At 66.5% G+C, this 16,331-nt stretch overlaps 1 protein-coding gene across 1 annotated transcript; it reads left to right on the top strand.

Annotated features, from left to right (window-relative positions):
* The first annotated feature begins 7,620 nt into the window (after window positions 1-7,620).
* ZNF316 (zinc finger protein 316) lies at window positions 7,621-14,751 on the top strand. Its single transcript, XM_070414321.1, is given in 6 exon segments — window positions 7,621-8,011; window positions 8,253-8,350; window positions 9,159-9,285; window positions 9,754-9,867; window positions 12,347-14,550; window positions 14,552-14,751. Coding segments are annotated over 6 exon segments (3,018 nt in total). The 5' UTR covers window positions 7,621-7,647; the 3' UTR covers window positions 14,663-14,751.
* The last annotated feature ends 1,580 nt before the right edge of the window (window positions 14,752-16,331 follow it).

Below are 16,331 nucleotides of genomic sequence, written 5' to 3'. Positions count from 1 at the left end.
TGCTTCTGAGTTTTGTAAAACATTTCCTGGTTGCCCTAGACGTCAGGAGCTCCTCACCCAGACCCTTCCTTCCAGCTGGAGCCCTGGGCTAGGGGTGGGCTTACTCAGTGAAACCCTCATGGGAGAGCTGAGGACCGAGGGGAGAGCTGGGGACCGAGGGGAGAGCTGGGGACCGAGGGGAGAGCTGGGGACGGTGGGGAGAGCTGGGGACCGAGGGGAGAGCTGGGGACCGAGGGGAGAGCTGGGGACCGAGGGGAGGCGCTTGAAGAGGCCATTTTGGCATCTCCTGAGGACAAGCCTCGACTTGGTCCCTCCCAGTTACTACAGTTTCCCTGTCCCTGTTACGTGTCTGAACCGCCTGGGGAGGCATATGGAAATGTGCTCATGCAACAGCTCACCGGCAGCATCAGGTGCGTTTCAGCGCTGCCCGCCATGGTGCGTGCCGGGGGGGTGGGGACGGGGGTGAGGAGGCTGTCAGCCCCCCGCCATTGTCGTGAAGCCCTGTCTGGGTGTCAGCCTTCCTGTGGCTCGCCAGCTGGGACACGGACCTGGCAGGCACGAGGCCTCGGGGGCGTGTGGGACTCACGTCCAGGACTCTGGTGGAGGCGCCTCCCTCTGCCCCGACACCCTGGGGTGAGCACTGCCTGGCGGGCTGGCCTGAGCTGGACAGAGCTCACCCCACGTGGCCCTCAGATGTCCCCTCCTATAGGAAGCCCTCCTGGGCTCCTCCTGGGCTCTCAAACGGGTAGGGGGCTGGCAAAGAGCCTGGCACAGAGGGGTGGTGACTGGTGTCCCCACCCAGGCCCCATGTGCCCAGCGTGGGAGCGTGCAGGGCGCCGTCATGAGGAGACCCGTGCAGTGAGGCAGGAAAGTGGTGAGAGCACTGTATCCCCCACCCGGTGCCATCGGGGAAAGAGGCCTCAGGAGAGAATCCGGCAAGGCCAGGTGGGGGTTTACGCCGAGGAGCAGGGTGTGGGGGAGCTGGCGGGTGGAGAATTCCTAAGGGGGGAGAAGCACAGCGGTGGGGGGTTCTGGTGGAACAGACCTGGCGGGATTCTTGCTGGAGGCAGGCCTGGGGAGCAGTCACCCAACTGGGGGACTCCAGGGTGAGCACTGTGGTCAGGTATGAAAGGCAATCAGATATCCGGGCGGGATTCTGGCCGGACTGACTTGACAGGATTTTTGCTAAAACTGGGTGATGAGAAGACAGACACGGACGCCCAAAAGTGGGGGCCTCATTGCGATGAGGCTCAGACTAAAAGTTTGGTCAAGCTGAGAATCTGTCTCTCACAGACACCCCCCACCCCACACACACACAAGCGCGCGCACACACCCCCCCCCCACACACAGACACACACACACACCACACACACACACACACACACCACACACACACAGACACACACACCACACACACACACACACACCACACACACACACACACCACACACACACACACCACACACACACACACACACACACACACACAGGCACGCACACACACCACACACACACACACACACACACCACACACACACACACACACACACCACACACACACACACACACACCACACACACACACACACACACACACACAGGCACGCACACCATCCCTCCTCTGTCTGCCGTCCAGACCCTGCCCCTGCTTGGTTCTCTGCTTCATTGCAGGGGCCTGGACCTGACCCTCTGTCTCTGTTTGCTGGGCACTCCTGTCATCTCCGCCTGCACCTCCTTTCTGCCCTCTGGCAACCCCAGCCTAGCCCTCTCCCTGCCCCAGGTGGCCTCTCTCCCAGCCTGCCCTGCATGCCGGCAGGAAGCTAGGACACACTCCAGGCCTGGGCAGGTCTGGGCCCCTCGATGGGGGTGGGCAGGAGGTGCTCTCTCTGGAAGGGTGCTGGGCAGCGCCCTTCACAATGGGTCAAGGTTCACAGAACCAGGGTTGGTCAGGTTCCCCCAAACAGTTCCCATGTCCCCAGCTTCACTCTGTCACCTTGTGTTACAGACTGACTGTCCCCGTCTACCTTACATTTGTATGTTGAAATCCTGACCCTCAAGGTGACGGCATTAGGAGGCGGGGCCTGTGGAAGGTGATTAAGCCACGAGGGTGGGGCCCTCCTGAACGGATTAGCGCCCTCATAAAAGCACCTGTTCTTCCCACCGCAGAGGAACACAGCGAGGTCCAGCTCTGAACCGGGACGTGGTCCTCACCAGGCACCCAACCTGCCTGCACCTTGGCCTGGGGGTCCCCAGACTCCAGAGCCACGAGAGAGAAATGGTTGTTGTTCCAGCCGCCCCGTCTAAGCTATCTGTGTTACAGCAGCCTGAACAGTGACACTTGGTCATCTTGAAACCATGTCACTTTCCAGCTGGGTCACCTCGGCAGCCTTTGGACAGCTCCCTGCCATCTACCTGGACACTGGCCATCTTGGGAAATCTCCACCCGACGCCCTGCCTGATGCCTTTGGTGGCTGATTGTTGACAACGGGTCCCCGCCGAGGTGTGAGGCTCTGGCTATGGGAAGGCCTGGCCCCTCAGACTTGCCCCAAACACCCCTCCTCCAGGCTCCTGCCCAGGCCCGGCCTCCCTGCCCCACTGCATGCCAGGCTCCAGCTCTCTCATGCCGGGCTGGACTGTCACTTCACCTCTGCTTCCCTCGGCCCCTGGCCCATGGCTCTCAGTGTGTGCCTCACTGCTCCCCCCGCCCCAGCCCAGCCCAGGTGTGGCCTTGCAGCCTTGCAGGAGGAGCTGGAGCTGAGGCTGACTCTGGCCTGGATGCTGCTGCCCCCCCTGCCCCGGGCCCAGTCCGCTGCCAGCCCCCCAGGGAAGAGAGCTGCTAACAGGTCAGATGCTGGCGGGGCCAAGTGGCAGCGTCCAGGGTGCGTCTGTTCTTGTTCTTGCCGCTTCCTTCCCTTTTGGGGTACACAGGCCCTGGGCAGGCCTTGCCCCGGGGCTACACTGCCAGTCTGCTCCCCTTTTGTGAGCAGCTGGGTGGAGGGCAGACCCACCGATCCAGGCCCGCTCGCCCTCCCTCTCCTCGGCACCTCGTGTTGGCAGAGGCCTCAGTGGGCTGGGTCCTTCCTCTATGCTCCTGTCTTCGGCTCATCAGCTGCTCCTCGAAGAGGCAGGCAATTGGCAGGACAGGCACATCTCGCCCCAGCCCATTGTGCCAAAGAGTGGCACTAGCCCAGCCGGTGTGGCTCGTGGTGGAGCATTGACCTATGAACCAGGAGGTCACAGTTCAATTCCCGGTCAGGGCACATGTCCGGGTTGTGGTCTCCATTCCTAGTGCAGGGAGTGCAGGGGCAGCCGATCCATGATTTCTTATCACTGATATTTCTTTCTCTCTCCCTCTCCCTTCCTCTCTGAAATCAATAAAAATGCATCAGATCCCTTCTCGATTCCCAATTATTCCTAACACAGAAACCCCTGTGGCAGGCAGAGTCTCCAAGCTTGGCCAGCAGGACACTGAGCGAGGCAGCCACACGGAGGACCCCCAGTCCACCACGGCCAGCGTGTCCCAGGGCAGTTAGGCGTGTCCCTCCCCACCCACCGGTGACGCCAGGAGCCAGGTGTGCCAGGGAGCACAGTGGGCAAGGCCGCCCTCTGCTCGGTGGGAATGAGGCCCGAGCCACTGGACGGGAGCTTTCATGTCTGTGGTTATTTTAGCCTCAAAAAAGTGAAATTCCCCACTGCCGACCCCACTTGACCCCGTCCCTTTCAGGCTCGCCTCCCCCAGCCCTGGATGGGGTGCTCGGTGCAGGTGGAGACGCACAGGGCCAGGCAGGGTGCCACTCGGCAGTGGGCCCGGTGGGAGGCGAGACGGTAGGCTCTCACTCCGCAGGCCTCTGACCATGCCCTGCACGGGGCCGGGGGGGGGGGGGGGGGGGTCTGTGTTGGCAGAACTTAGGATTTTTCAATCATTTCATACGAGATCCTCCACTTTTAAGTGTTAGTTATTCATTTTAAGACATGTTTAAAGCAGCCGGAGCCAATCATCGTGAGGAGAGAGATGGGGTCGGAGGGCAGGCTGGTGCTCTGGGTTGGGGAAGTCGAGGCTTTGTGGGGGGCTGCACCCCTCGGAGCAGTCCAGCCCTGTGCGGGCTTGAGCTCACAGCCGGAGCTGAGGTTCTGGAGGGAGCCTGCCCCGCACAGTCCCACGCCGGGGCCACAACAGAAGACAGAAGAACGCGCGTGGGAAGGGGGCCCACGCCACTGCTGCTGGCGCTGTGGCCGGGCGGGGGGAGGCCCCCCTCTGTGGGTGCCAGAGCGCGCCCCCCCCCCCCCCCCCCAGCCCTCAGCTGCCTCCCGGGGCTGAGACAGGTTTGGAGAGGCTGCGAGTGGACGGACAGCCGGAGTCCCCTCCCGCCCTCTCCCGCCCCGAATCCCAGCGCCCGGCCACCCGCCGCTGAGAACCCCGCCCTCCCCCGAGGCGGGCCCTCCCCGTGGTGCTGACCAAGGGCCCCTCTCTGTCCAAGGCCCTTCTTGCATTTGTCCAGCTGCCCGGGCCCTGAGTAACCTTCCTCCTCCATTCAGGACGCCCCCACCCCCGCCCCCGCCTCAGTGTTCCCGTCCCGGGCCCCGGAGGCCGGGCTGTGGGCTCCCATCCACCCGCTATAGTCGCCATCGGCCACCACCTGCAAGGGACGCCCCGCCCACGGCCACGGCCAGGCCTGAGGGCGCGCGGGGGGCGGGGGACGCCTCCACAGCCCGGTCCTGGGGGGGGGGTGCCCCTCCTGCGTGGCCGGGGGGCCGGGCATTCAGCGGGCTCCCGGGTCCTGGTGGAGTGAGCTCGGGGAGGGGTGCGCTCTGAGCTGCAGGCTCCGGCAGCGGTGGGTCCCCAGGGGTGGGTCGTGGCCTCGGGTGCGGGGTCACAGGACAGGCGGGGCTCCCTCCGGGGTCTGCGGGGGGCGGGGGTCTCGAGGGCGGTGCAGAGTCTGCAGGGTCCGCGCGGGACCGCGGCGGGCGGTGCGCGGTCGCGGTGCTCGCAAGCTCCCCGCGGGTCCGGGCTGAGCGCCGTGGCCGGGGCGCTTCCTCTCGCTCCACTCACGCCCCCTCCGGGAGTCGCGCTCGACCCCGCGTGACCGGAAGTTCCCCCCCGTGGGCGCGGGCGGGGCGGGGCCGACGGCGGGACTTCCGGTGCCCACGCGCCGCCGCCGCGCAGCTCCCGGGCCGTCACTTTGTGTAGCGCGGGGCGCGCAGGCCCGGCGCCCGGCGCGCGCGGTGAGTGGGCGGCGGGCGGCGGCGCGGCAGGTGCGGCGGGGGTTCCGGCCGGGGCCGGGCGGGGGCCGAGCGGGGGCCGAGCGGGGGCCGGGCCGCCCCTCCACGCCGGTCCGGGCGGCGGCGGGAGGCCGTGGCGCTGGGGCCCCAGGACCTGGGCCTGCGCCTGGCGGTGGGAGGGCGCGCCGGGGGCCTTAGGGGGCCGCGCCCACGCCGCTGGGACCTGCGCCCCCGCTCGGGCCTGCGCGCTGGGGCGGCTCCGACCCCAGGGCCTGTGGGGAGGGCAGCGCGGAGGGGGCGGGCTGGGGGGACACGCACGACTCCCGGGGGGTGATCGCGCCGCGCGGGGCGGGGGCGTGGGGCTGGGCCACCCCCGGGACACACCCATCTGGGAGGGGCTGTCACCGCCATGGCCGGTGGGAGGACCAGACCCCCGAGCCCCGGGAGGATGGAGGGGCTTGGCCTGACCCGGGGCCGCTCAGAGCCTGGTCTGCAAATGGAGGCCCGCGGGCAGCCAGCGCCGGGCGGGATGGGGTCTGCGCTGCCCCCTGTGGCCGCAGAGGCTGGAGAGGGGCTGGCCGGGGGGACCCGATGGGCGGGCAGGGAGGTGTGCAGGAGGCCTTGGCAGTTGTTTGTTTCAACAAGTGCGGGCAGGTCGGGGGAGTGGCCTGCGTGGTGAGGGAGCCTGATGGTCCGTGGATACACCTGCACCCCCGAACCCAGGAGAGCAGGGCACCCACACCCGTGGCCAGGCAGTGAGCACCTGGTCGTGGGGAAGGAAGGCTTCCCTGGAGGAGAGAGAACCTGGAAGGCGCCTGGAGGCTGGGATCCGGGCACCCACACTCCCCTTCTCCTCTGGGTCTCTTTCCACTTCTGTGCAGCATTTCTCACGGTTTCGAACTCGGCCACTTCTCTCTGTCCTGGGGGTCCTCCCTGCCCCCCATGGAGGGCATTTTGTCACCCCAGTTCTAATAGTTTGCAGCACTGTATCCTGGGGTGCAGGGCTCCCGCGGGAGTCAGGCCCGGGGTGACAGGGTTTGTGTTGATGCTGCTGCTTCCCGGACCCTCTGTGGCTGCGGCCCTGGCGCTGGATGTGGGGAGTGAGCAGCGGGAGTCGGTGGCTGGCCGCTGGCAGAGAGGAAGGCCAGCGCAGGTCTGCGGAGCATGCCCAGCACGCATCCGGCCTTGGGGCGCCGAGTGAACGCAGTGCTCCAGGTACCGAGGTCCATTTTCCAGAACCGTTCTGTTCTGGATGCTGGGTCGAGGCATATGGGTGTCGGGCTGTGCTGGGCCCCGGTCCCACCTGCAGGGTGACCGCCGACCTCCGACCTCCGACCTCCGTGCTGCTGGGCCTTCCCCTTCTCTGGTCGCTTCTCGAGAGAAGGGGCTTCGAGCCGAACCTCTGGGTGGGACCCTCGCCAGTGGCCCGTCAGGTCTGGAAGGGGACAGTGCTGCCAAAACACCGAGTTTTTAAAGTTTCACGTTCACCACGTTGACTAGACCTCAGAGTCATGTCTTCAGTAAACGTTTGAGCTCTCTCTGTGTCTGGCGTGGGGCGTTCAGCGGTGAGCAGGGGGAACGTCTGCCCTCTTAGGGGTGACTGTCCCGGGAGACGGGCAGTGAGCAGACAGTTCCCTGTGAGTGTAAAATCATGGGTGCCGCGGGAAAGGCCAGGGCACCGTGTGGGACGGCCCGGGGGCTGCCTCAGGCATCTGAGCCAGGAAGAGGGGGAGGGGGTTCCAGGGAGAGGGGCTGGCGTGCGCCCAGGTGCTGAGGCAGCGAGCGTGGGGTCGGTGTGTCCCAGAGCCTGGAGCTCTCTGAGTGCGAGGCCCTGGACACTGGCCCGGCTGTGGCTGTGGGAGTCAGCTCTGGGCGGGGCCGGCAGGAGGCAGCTCTGTCGGGCTTGGCATCTTGGCATGGTGTCCGGGCTCAGCCTGAATGTGCAGCCTGAGGTCTGGGTGAGAAAAGCCCTCCTCTGAGCCGGAGGTGGGTGGCAGTTGGGAAACACGCTGGTGTTCTCACTGCCCCGGGCGCTGGCCTCCCGGAGGTGGCTGCGGGGACACCAGCTCACGCTTCTACATTCAGGCACCTTCACACCAGAGGGCTGTGGAGCGGAGGTGGCTCTGGGAGAAGCTGGAGGCTGGGGGCCTCCTGGGTGTAGCTCTTCTCCTGTGACCTTGGTCAGTGATCCTGAAGCTAGAATGGGGTTGGAGGCCGCGGGAAGAGCGTGAGGGCCGGGACAGGTGGCGCCTGGGTGCTCGTGAGCCCGGCCTGGGCCTGGGCCCTGGGAGGAGCTGCGTGGAGTCCTCCTGTCTCTGACCATTACTGTGCCGTAGGGGTACAGCGCCTGCCTCCCTCCCAGGGCGCGGGGGCGGCTCCTCACCGCCAGGCTGTGTTTCAGGCCGCGCTGAGGCTTCCTCCCCAGAAGATGGCAGCCCTGCACACGGCTCCGGGCTCCCCGGCTGCCCAGCCGGAGCGGGCGGAGGACGGGTCGGAATGCAGTCCTGAGCAGGAGGAAGAGGAGGAAGAGGAGAAGGGGGAAGAGGCGGAGGAGCTCGAGGAGGAGGAGATCGAGGTGGAAGAAGAGGAAGACGAGGACATGGTGGAGGTGGTGGAGGAGTCGGAGGCCACCGGGTCGCGGCCAGGGCGAGGATGGCTGGTGGAGCAGGTGGCGGTGGAGTTGCAGGAGGACCAGGACGTGGAGGTGGTGGCAGAGGAGCGGAGTCCAGCGTTGGGGACCCAGGCGCGCCTGAGCCGTGGTGGTGCCAAGTCCCCAGTTCTGCAGGAAAAGGGTGAGAGAAGGGAGCTGGCCCTTGGGAGGGGAGGAGGGAAGGGGGGGGTAGGAGGGGGGCCGGCCTGCAGAGCTCTTTGGCCCTTTAGGCTGGAGCTGCAGCTGCAGCTGGAATGCCAGGGCCCAGGCTTTGAAATGGGTGCAGCCAGGAGCTCCTGCCTCTCTTGCTGGATGGGCAGAGGTGGCCAGGGCGGCGAGGCCCCTGCTAAAGGCAGCCGCCCCTAGGAGACTTCTCCCCCCAGCTCTGCAGGCCTCCCGGGTTCCAGCCGTGCTTAGGGAGGAGGATCTGGAGGAGGAGGAGGAGGACGAGGAGGGGGATTTCCTGACAGCCGGGTCTCAGGTGAGCTGCCCTCTCCTTCGGAGCTCAGTAACCAGGCAGGGTTTCCTTGGGGGCTTGGCACCCGCTGCCTGGAGCCCCTGTGGCAGGGGCACTGTGGCCCTCGGCCGAGCCCAGGCCGAGCTGGGACATGGCTGCAGGAAGTGCCAGGCATCCTGAGCCCCGAGGGATGCAGTTCCACTCCCCTGGGCCCGCCCTTCCCAGGCCTTTGGAATGTCCTGGTCGTGCTGCCCGCCGCCCACTCACCTGCGCTGTGCAGCTCCTCAGCGGCCTGGCTCTCCCGGTCAGGCTGTGCCCCTTCCCCGGAGTGCCCGTCACTTGTCCGGGCTCTGATTTCCTGCGGAGCCGGTCAGATCAGGCTCCTGTGCCCACACTCGGTTCAGCTGGGGCCACCTGTCCACCCAGGTGCGGGCCCTCACGTTGCCGACGTGACCACTGGCTTGAGGCAAACAGTGAAGTAGGAGGGGTGAGGCGGCCACACAGCACAGCCGTGAGGCCTGGGCCTCGGCGTCCCCTGACCTCCGTGTGCATCCTGGCTCTGCCCCATGCGAGCTGGGTGTTCACCTCTGTGAGCCCGGGCCCCTCCTCTCTGGATGGGAATGGGGTCCCTGCCTCGAAGGGCCATGGCCGGGCCAGGAAGCCCTGTGCTGTCGGGCTCTGCAGGCCTGCTGGTGACGGGCTTGGGCTCTGTCCGCTGGGTTCCCTGTCTCAGAGCCACGGTCATCCTGCTGCGGTCATCTTCACTCTCCCCTGGGGGCCCTGCCCTTCACCTGGACCGTGTGGAGCAGTGACCGGGTGCTTTGTCCCCCAGGGGCTGGTGACCTTTGAGGACGTGGCTGTGTACTTCTCCCTGGAGGAGTGGGAAAGGCTGGCTGCTGCGCAGCGGGACCTCTACAAGGAAGTCATGCAGGCGAACTACGGCATCCTGGTGTCCCTGGGTAAGCAGGGCCTTCTGTCCCCAGGAGGCAGCCCAGTGCGCGGGCTGCCAGGGGCTTAGCTGTCTGGAGCCGCGAGGTCTTGGAGAAGGGGGTGCTGGTGCCAGCCCACCGCCCAGGGGGTCCCCATGGACCACCCTGCTTCTAGATGGGTGGGTGGGGTCATGGGGGCCCCAGTATTGCCCAGTAGTGCCATGAGCCAGGTGGACATGTTCTGGAGATGCCAGGCCTCAAGGGGTGACGGAGGAGAGGGTGGGCACCCCGCAGGTGTGTGGAGGGGCTTGGCAGGAGAGCCAGGGTATTGGGCAAGGCTCGAGAGGGGAGTGTGGGGTCTTCCAGAGGGGCGGGGAGGGGGGCGGTGGTCCTCAGAGGATGGAGGAGAGAGGAACTGAGGACTGGAGGTGACAGGGCTGTGTGGCATGAGGGTGGCCTCAGGCACAGCGACAGCCTGTCTGTCTTTCTCCATGCCAGGGTACCCCATCCCCAAGCCGGATCTGATCTTCCGGCTGGAACAAGGAGAGGAACCGTGGGTCCCAGACAGCCCCCGTCCTGAGGAGGGAGACATTGTCACTGGCGTCTATACAGGTGAGCGTGAGACAGAGTCTTGTGCGGTTTCTGCCAACACCGCTTCTCGGAGCTTTGCCCGACTTTGGCCTTCACCTTGGCCTGGTGCTGGTGGTCTGAGCTGTGGGGTCGGGATTGGCAGAGACGGGGCGGCCACACAGGCTGACCTGCCTCGTGGGCTGGCTTCTCTAGGCCTCAGTCTGCGGAGAGGCGAGGGCTGGGAGGTCCCTAGAGAAACTGGTTTCCTTTTAGGCAGCTTTACAGGGGACCCCTGTCCTGGCCTCGGAGTCTCTGGGTATTTCTTGTCTTGTTTTGTTTGCAAATGAGGGCCGGTTGTTAAGTGACCGGCTCAGAGGGGCTACGGGTGCAGAGTGGACTGTGGGTCCTGGCACTGCCTGAGCCGGTCCTCTGGCTTCTCCATCCGTTTGGTGTCTCTGAATAATGGGTCCCTCTGAGCTCCCCTCCTCTCCCGGGAAGCCCAGGGATAGGCCTCTGGCCGGGTGGCAGCCCTGGGCCTCCGGGGAGACTTGGGGAGGTTCTACAGGAAGCTCAGGGGGCAGAGGTCTCTGGGGGCCTGGAACCTGCCTCGTGGGCTGGCTTCTCTCGGCCTCAGTCTGTCTGGGCCTCACCTCACTCGTCTGGAGAAGGAAGAATGTGAACTAAACCTGTAGTTTCCGCTCTGAGGACGTCGGACGGGGGGTTCTGTGCGGTGTCTCGCGGAGGCCTGCGCGTCTCAATGTTTTGGAAGGTTTGGGAAGGCCTTGCACAGGAGCGCACTGGGCTTTGGGCTGGAGTGACGCCAGTCTAGTGAGGGTCACTGATGTCTCATGCCAGTCACGTGCCTGGATAGACTCACAGACGTGTTTTAAAATAAAAAAATACAGAACAGCACAGACAGTGTGTTCTTCAGAGTATTTCCTCACATGCTTTATGCTCAGAACAGCGTGTGGAACAGCGGCACCTGAGGAAACTGGCCGCGGTGGGGGTGGCCTGGCTTCCCGTGTGGGCTCAGCCTCGGGCCTCACGTTCCACTGGGTGGCAGGTGGGCTGTCTGCCCAGGAGCCCATTCACCTGGGGTCTGTCCCGACTTCAGAATCAGGAGGTCTGGCCAGCCAGACACATCGCTGCCGCCTCCAGAACGGGACTGGGATAGTGGTGATTGTCCCAGAGGGTCTTAGAGCAGCGGTTCTCAACCTGTGGGTCGCGACCTCTTTGGGGGTTGAACGACCCTTTCACAGGGGTCGCCTAAATAGATCCTGCATATTAGATATTTACATTATGATTCATAACAGTAGCAAAATTACAGTTATGAAGTAGCAACGAAAATAATTTTATGGTTGGGGGTCACCACAACATGAGGAGCTGTATTAAAGGGTCCCGGCATTAGGAAGGTTGAGAACCCCTGGTCCTAGAGGGACGTGTCCCGTGTACAGGCAATCACAGAAAAGCTGCCTGGAGGTGAAGGGGTCACGGGCTGGCATTGGCCAGTCTCTCGTCACAGGATCTATTTGTACCCCATTCTCCGTGGTTCCAGGAGGGTCCTGGATGGAGCCACCATGTGCGGGTGAACCTAGCTTGGAGCCTGGGATGCTCCCACACCCCTCACCCCCAGCCCCAGCCATCCGCAGAGTCTGAGGTGTAGGATCCAAGCACAGTGTTAAATGCTGGGGTCACTCTGCAGGATGAGTTAACTGCAGCCTGTCTGCTAAACTGCGCCCCCCCCCATTTCTGTGCATCCGACCCCGTTGAGGACTGCCGGGTGTGGGCAGGACAGATGCTGACTGCTCTAGTCCAGCGGTTTCTGTGTTTCTAGATGTAACCTTGCAGAACATAAATTTATTCCTCTTGACAAGTTGGGGCACATCTAAGGTTTGGGTTCTGGCCAGACTCTCCCACGCAGGCGGCTACAGCAGGGTGCACGCCTAGTGGACACAGCGTGAAGTGTACAGAGAAAGCAGGGTGCTCGGCTCGCCTGCGGCGGGGCTTCCTCTGTTCCCGGTGTGAGGGCGCTGGCTCCATAAATACAGTTCCCTCCAGTGTGCAGGCCACCAGCACTCCCACTGTACACCAGGAAGCCCTGCGCACCTGGCCCCAGGTCTATACTCTGCGCTGAGGGGAGGTGGGGGACAGGACAGCCGGAACTTGGGACACCTTGCCCTTCCTGACGGGAAGTGGCTTGCAGTTCAGTCTCCACCGACGAAGGACCATTTCTCAAAGGCACAGCCACTTAGAAAAAGCCAGGCTGGGGACGGCTTCACAGGGAAGCTGGGGCTGTGCCCGCACCGTTGGTAGAGCCTCCTGGGGTGCGTGCAGAGAGCCCCAGATCCCCTTGGCCCGGGGCAGGCTTTCCTGGTTCTGCTGGGGGGCAAGGCGGGCCCCTGGTTGCTGGCCAACCTCAGGCTGGTGGAGAGGAGCCCAGAGGGGGAGGAGCCATGAGCAAAGCCCGCAGGGCCCCTGGCCCGGCTCCTCCCAGCTCGCCTGCCTCCCCTATTCCCCGCAGGTGCCTGGTTCTGGACCGACGACATGGAGGACCACGAGGAGGAGGACGATGAGGACTTCCTGGCAGAGGTGGCCGAGGAGGAGAGCGAGCCCCCTGGGCTGTGGTCGGCGGCCTATGGTGTGGGGGACGTGCCCGGGACGTGGGGCCCTGACGACTCGGATTCGGGGCAGACCTCTGAGGGCTGGGGGCTCGACCCCGGGGGCCTCGGGGCCCTGGCTGAGGGGTCGGAGGTGAAGCCCTTCCTGCCCGGCCAGGAGCCGGGAGTGAACCTGCTGGCGCCTTGGGCGTTCCCAGCCGAAGTAGCTGACCAGGCAGGGCGGCCCGAGACCACGTGCGACGTGTGCGGCAAAGTGTTCCCGCACCGGTCCCGCCTGGCCAAGCACCAGCGCTACCACGCGGCCGTGAAGCCCTTCGGCTGCGACGAGTGCGGCAAGGGCTTCGTGTACCGCTCGCACCTGGCCATCCACCAGCGCACGCACACGGGCGAGAAGCCCTTCCCGTGCCCGGACTGCGGCAAGCGCTTCGTCTACAAGTCGCACCTGGTCACGCACCGGCGCATCCACACGGGCGAGCGGCCCTACCGCTGCGCCTTCTGCGGCGCGGGCTTCGGGCGCCGCTCCTACCTGGTCACGCACCAGCGCACGCACACGGGCGAGCGGCCCTACCCGTGCCCGCACTGCGGCCGCAGCTTCAGCCAGAGCTCGGCGCTCGCGCGGCACCAGGCGGTGCACACGGCCGACCGGCCGCACTGCTGCCCCGACTGCGGCCAGGCCTTCCGCCTCCGCGCGGACTTCCAGCGCCACCGGCGCGGCGGCGGCTGCTCCGAGCCCAGCGGCGACGGCCCCCGGCGGGAGCCCGGCGACGCGGTGTTGGCCGCCGGGCCCGAGGAGGCCGAGGCTGGGCCCGAGGGACCTGGTGCCGGTGAGGCGGACGCAGAGGCCAAGGCAGAGGCGAGAGAAGAGGCTGCGGCGGCCGCGGAGGCGCCCACCCCCCAGGGCGAGGAGGACCCCAAGCCGGGCCGGCGCTTCCTGGAGGTGGGCAACGGCCTGGGCGAGGGCGCGGGCGCGGGCTCCTCCTCGCACCCGCTCGGCTTCCACTTCCCCGTTCATCCCAAGTCCTGGCTCCACCCGGACGGCTTCCCGGTCCTGGGCCTACCGGACTTCAGGGAACGGCTGCCGGCCGAGGGGCGCCCCCTGCCCGGACCCCTGGGGGCCCGGCTCTCCCTGGTGGAGGGCGCCGGGCTGGCCAGCGACCCTTTCCGCGCGGGCAGCGGGCCCGGGGGCGGCGGCGCGGGGCTGCGGGCGTTCGGGCCGGGCGCCGGGGGGCTGCTGGCCGAGCCGGCGCCCGCGGCGCTGCCCGAGGAGGAGAGCCCGTGGATCTGCTCCGACTGCGGCAAGACGTTCGGGCGCCGCGCTGCCCTGGCCAAGCACCAGCGCTACCACGCGGGCGAGCGGCCGCACCGCTGCGCCGACTGCGGCAAGAGCTTCGTGTACGGCTCGCACCTGGCGCGCCACCGGCGCACGCACACGGGCGAGCGGCCCTTCCCCTGCCCCGAGTGCGGCGCCCGCTTCGCCCGCGGCTCGCACCTGGCGGCGCACGTGCGCGGCCACACCGGCGAGAAGCCCTTCGTGTGCGGCGTGTGCGGCGCGGGCTTCAGCCGGCGGGCCCACCTGACCGCGCACGGGCGCGCGCACACGGGCGAGCGGCCCTACGCGTGCGGGGAGTGCGGCCGCCGCTTCGGGCAGAGCGCGGCGCTGACGCGGCACCAGTGGGCGCACGCGGAGGAGAAGCCGCACCGCTGCCCGGACTGCGGCAAGGGCTTCGGCCACAGCTCGGACTTCAAGCGGCACCGGCGCACGCACACGGGCGAGAAGCCCTTCCGCTGCGCCGACTGCGGCCGCGGCTTCGCGCAGCGCTCCAACCTGGCCAAGCACCGGCGCGGCCACACGGGCGAGCGGCCCTTCCCGTGCCCCGAGTGCGGCAAGCGCTTCTCGCAGCGCTCCGTGCTGGTCACGCACCAGCGCACGCACACGGGCGAGCGGCCCTACGCCTGCGCCAACTGCGGCCGCCGCTTCTCGCAGAGCTCGCACCTGCTCACGCACATGAAGACGCACCGCAACGCGGGCGCGCCCGGCCCCGCCGCCGCCCCGGCGCCCCCAGCCGAGGCGCCCGCCAAGGGGCCGCCGGGCGCCAGCGCGGCCCCCCCCGGGCGAGCGGGGCAGCACCCTGCTGGAGTTCGCGGGCGGGACCAGCTTCAGCTCCGAGCCCGCGCCGTTCGTGGCGTCCTCGGGCGCCTACCGGGAGGGCGTCCTCTGAGGCCGAGGCCACCAGCCCTCCCGGCGGCCAGGGTGCCGGCTGCTGCGCCAGCCCCTCCTCTGGCCTCCGGGCTGAGGGCCCAGTCCTGGTGCGGTGCCCACCCTCAGCCCCGGCCTCGGCTCGCCCTCCCGCCCGACAGCTCAGCTTGTGGGACCGCACACGGAGGAAGCGAGGGCGGGCGGCCACCCCGACCAAGATGGCACCATCCCCGGTCGGTGCCGTGAAGCCAGGGGTAGGGTGCCAGGCCATGTATTTATTTCACTCGGGGTCTGACTTGGGGCCTCAGAACAGGTGGCCGTGGCGTCTGTAACCGGGCCTTACAGCGAGAGGGGAGGCCCTTGGGCGGGGGGCGGGGGAGGGGCTCGGAGGCCAAGCAGGGCTGCTCCGTGGGTTTCCTGCCGTCCTCTGCCTTCAGCGAGAGGCTTAGGGACCTTCTAGTCACTCAAGTACCAACAGGAGTTAAGGCTGCGCTTGGGGAAGCCCGTGCAGTTCCGAAGGACCACGTTCCTACACCACCGCCCCCCCCAACCCCCCAGGGTGGAGCTGCAGCTGAGAAAGTTGATTTATTTCCATCTCCACGGCCCACAGAATCGGGGGAGGAGGGAAGCCAGAACCCTAATCTGTGGCCCCGGGGCGGGCGGGCCCCGGGTGTCCGCAGGCCCCGGGAGTTTAAAGCCTTATTCTCGGGGATCACCCGCCCTCGGTGCCCCACTGGAGCACCAAGGTGGGCCAGGTGCTAGTCCCGCCGGTCGCTTCACTCTCCGCCTTCCTCTGAGTCCTTGGTGCTCACCTCCGGCCCCGAGGCGGCTCACTCAGAGATCCGGGGCCTGGGCCCCAGCCGTCACCCCTCCGACTGCCATCTCTCCTGGGGTCAGTGGCACACGACGCCCAGCCCGGGGCTCACTTAGATGTAATAACCAGTGTCAGGTGACTGAGGTCGGTGCCAAGATCATTCCAACACCCACTATCAGGGCCCAAGACACCTGCAGGTCCCTCTAACCCCGCTTCTCCTGACTCCACAGGGGAAGCAGACGGTTTCTGCTCAGATGCCCCTCGCAGAGCGGACAGTCTAAACAGTGGTGGCCACCTCTGGGGGCGTGGGCACAAACGCTTGGCTCAACACAAACCAAGCTGCCAACTATGCAAGGCCCACACCTGGCCCGCACCCCACCCTCCAGCGGGCCGTTAGGACCACTGGGCAGCCGGCTGAGGCACAGCTCATGTGAGACCCCTCCCATCCTTAGCGCCTCTCTGGCCTGTGCGAGTGGGACCAGAAAACAGATTTTGTCGCAACTGCATTCCTTTTTAGACCTAGTTCCTTCTGTTTTAGTGTAGACGTGGCCTTGGAGCCAGCAGCCGAGCTGCGGGGCTGGGAGTAGGAGGCCCAGTAGTCAGTGGGTGGGGAGAGGCCTGGGCAGCAGTGGTATGAATTAGCCGGGCGGGGTGGGGGGCGGTGTAAGGAGGGCAGGGGTGCTGGCCTCTGGCCTCTCCTCCCTGTGGGAAAGGGGCTTCAGGGCCACGGCACCTTGGGCTGGCCCCACGAGACGGGTCTGGCTCCGTGCTGTTCCTCCTGGCGCGGCCCTGGAATGGGTGCCCCTCCTGGCCCCAGCTGCTTCTGCCCTGCTCCGGGCCATGGGCAGGAGGACCGAGCTTTAATAAAGACGAGAAA

The sequence above is a fragment of the Myotis yumanensis genome, unplaced genomic scaffold (assembly GCF_028538775.1).
Source record: "Myotis yumanensis isolate MYYU_CA2020_CCGP unplaced genomic scaffold, mMyoYum1.0.hap1 SCAF_5, whole genome shotgun sequence".
Classification (NCBI taxonomy): domain Eukaryota; kingdom Metazoa; phylum Chordata; class Mammalia; order Chiroptera; family Vespertilionidae; genus Myotis; species Myotis yumanensis.
Note: the sequence above shows the minus strand (reverse complement) of the source record. Positions and strands in the feature narration are given on the sequence as shown.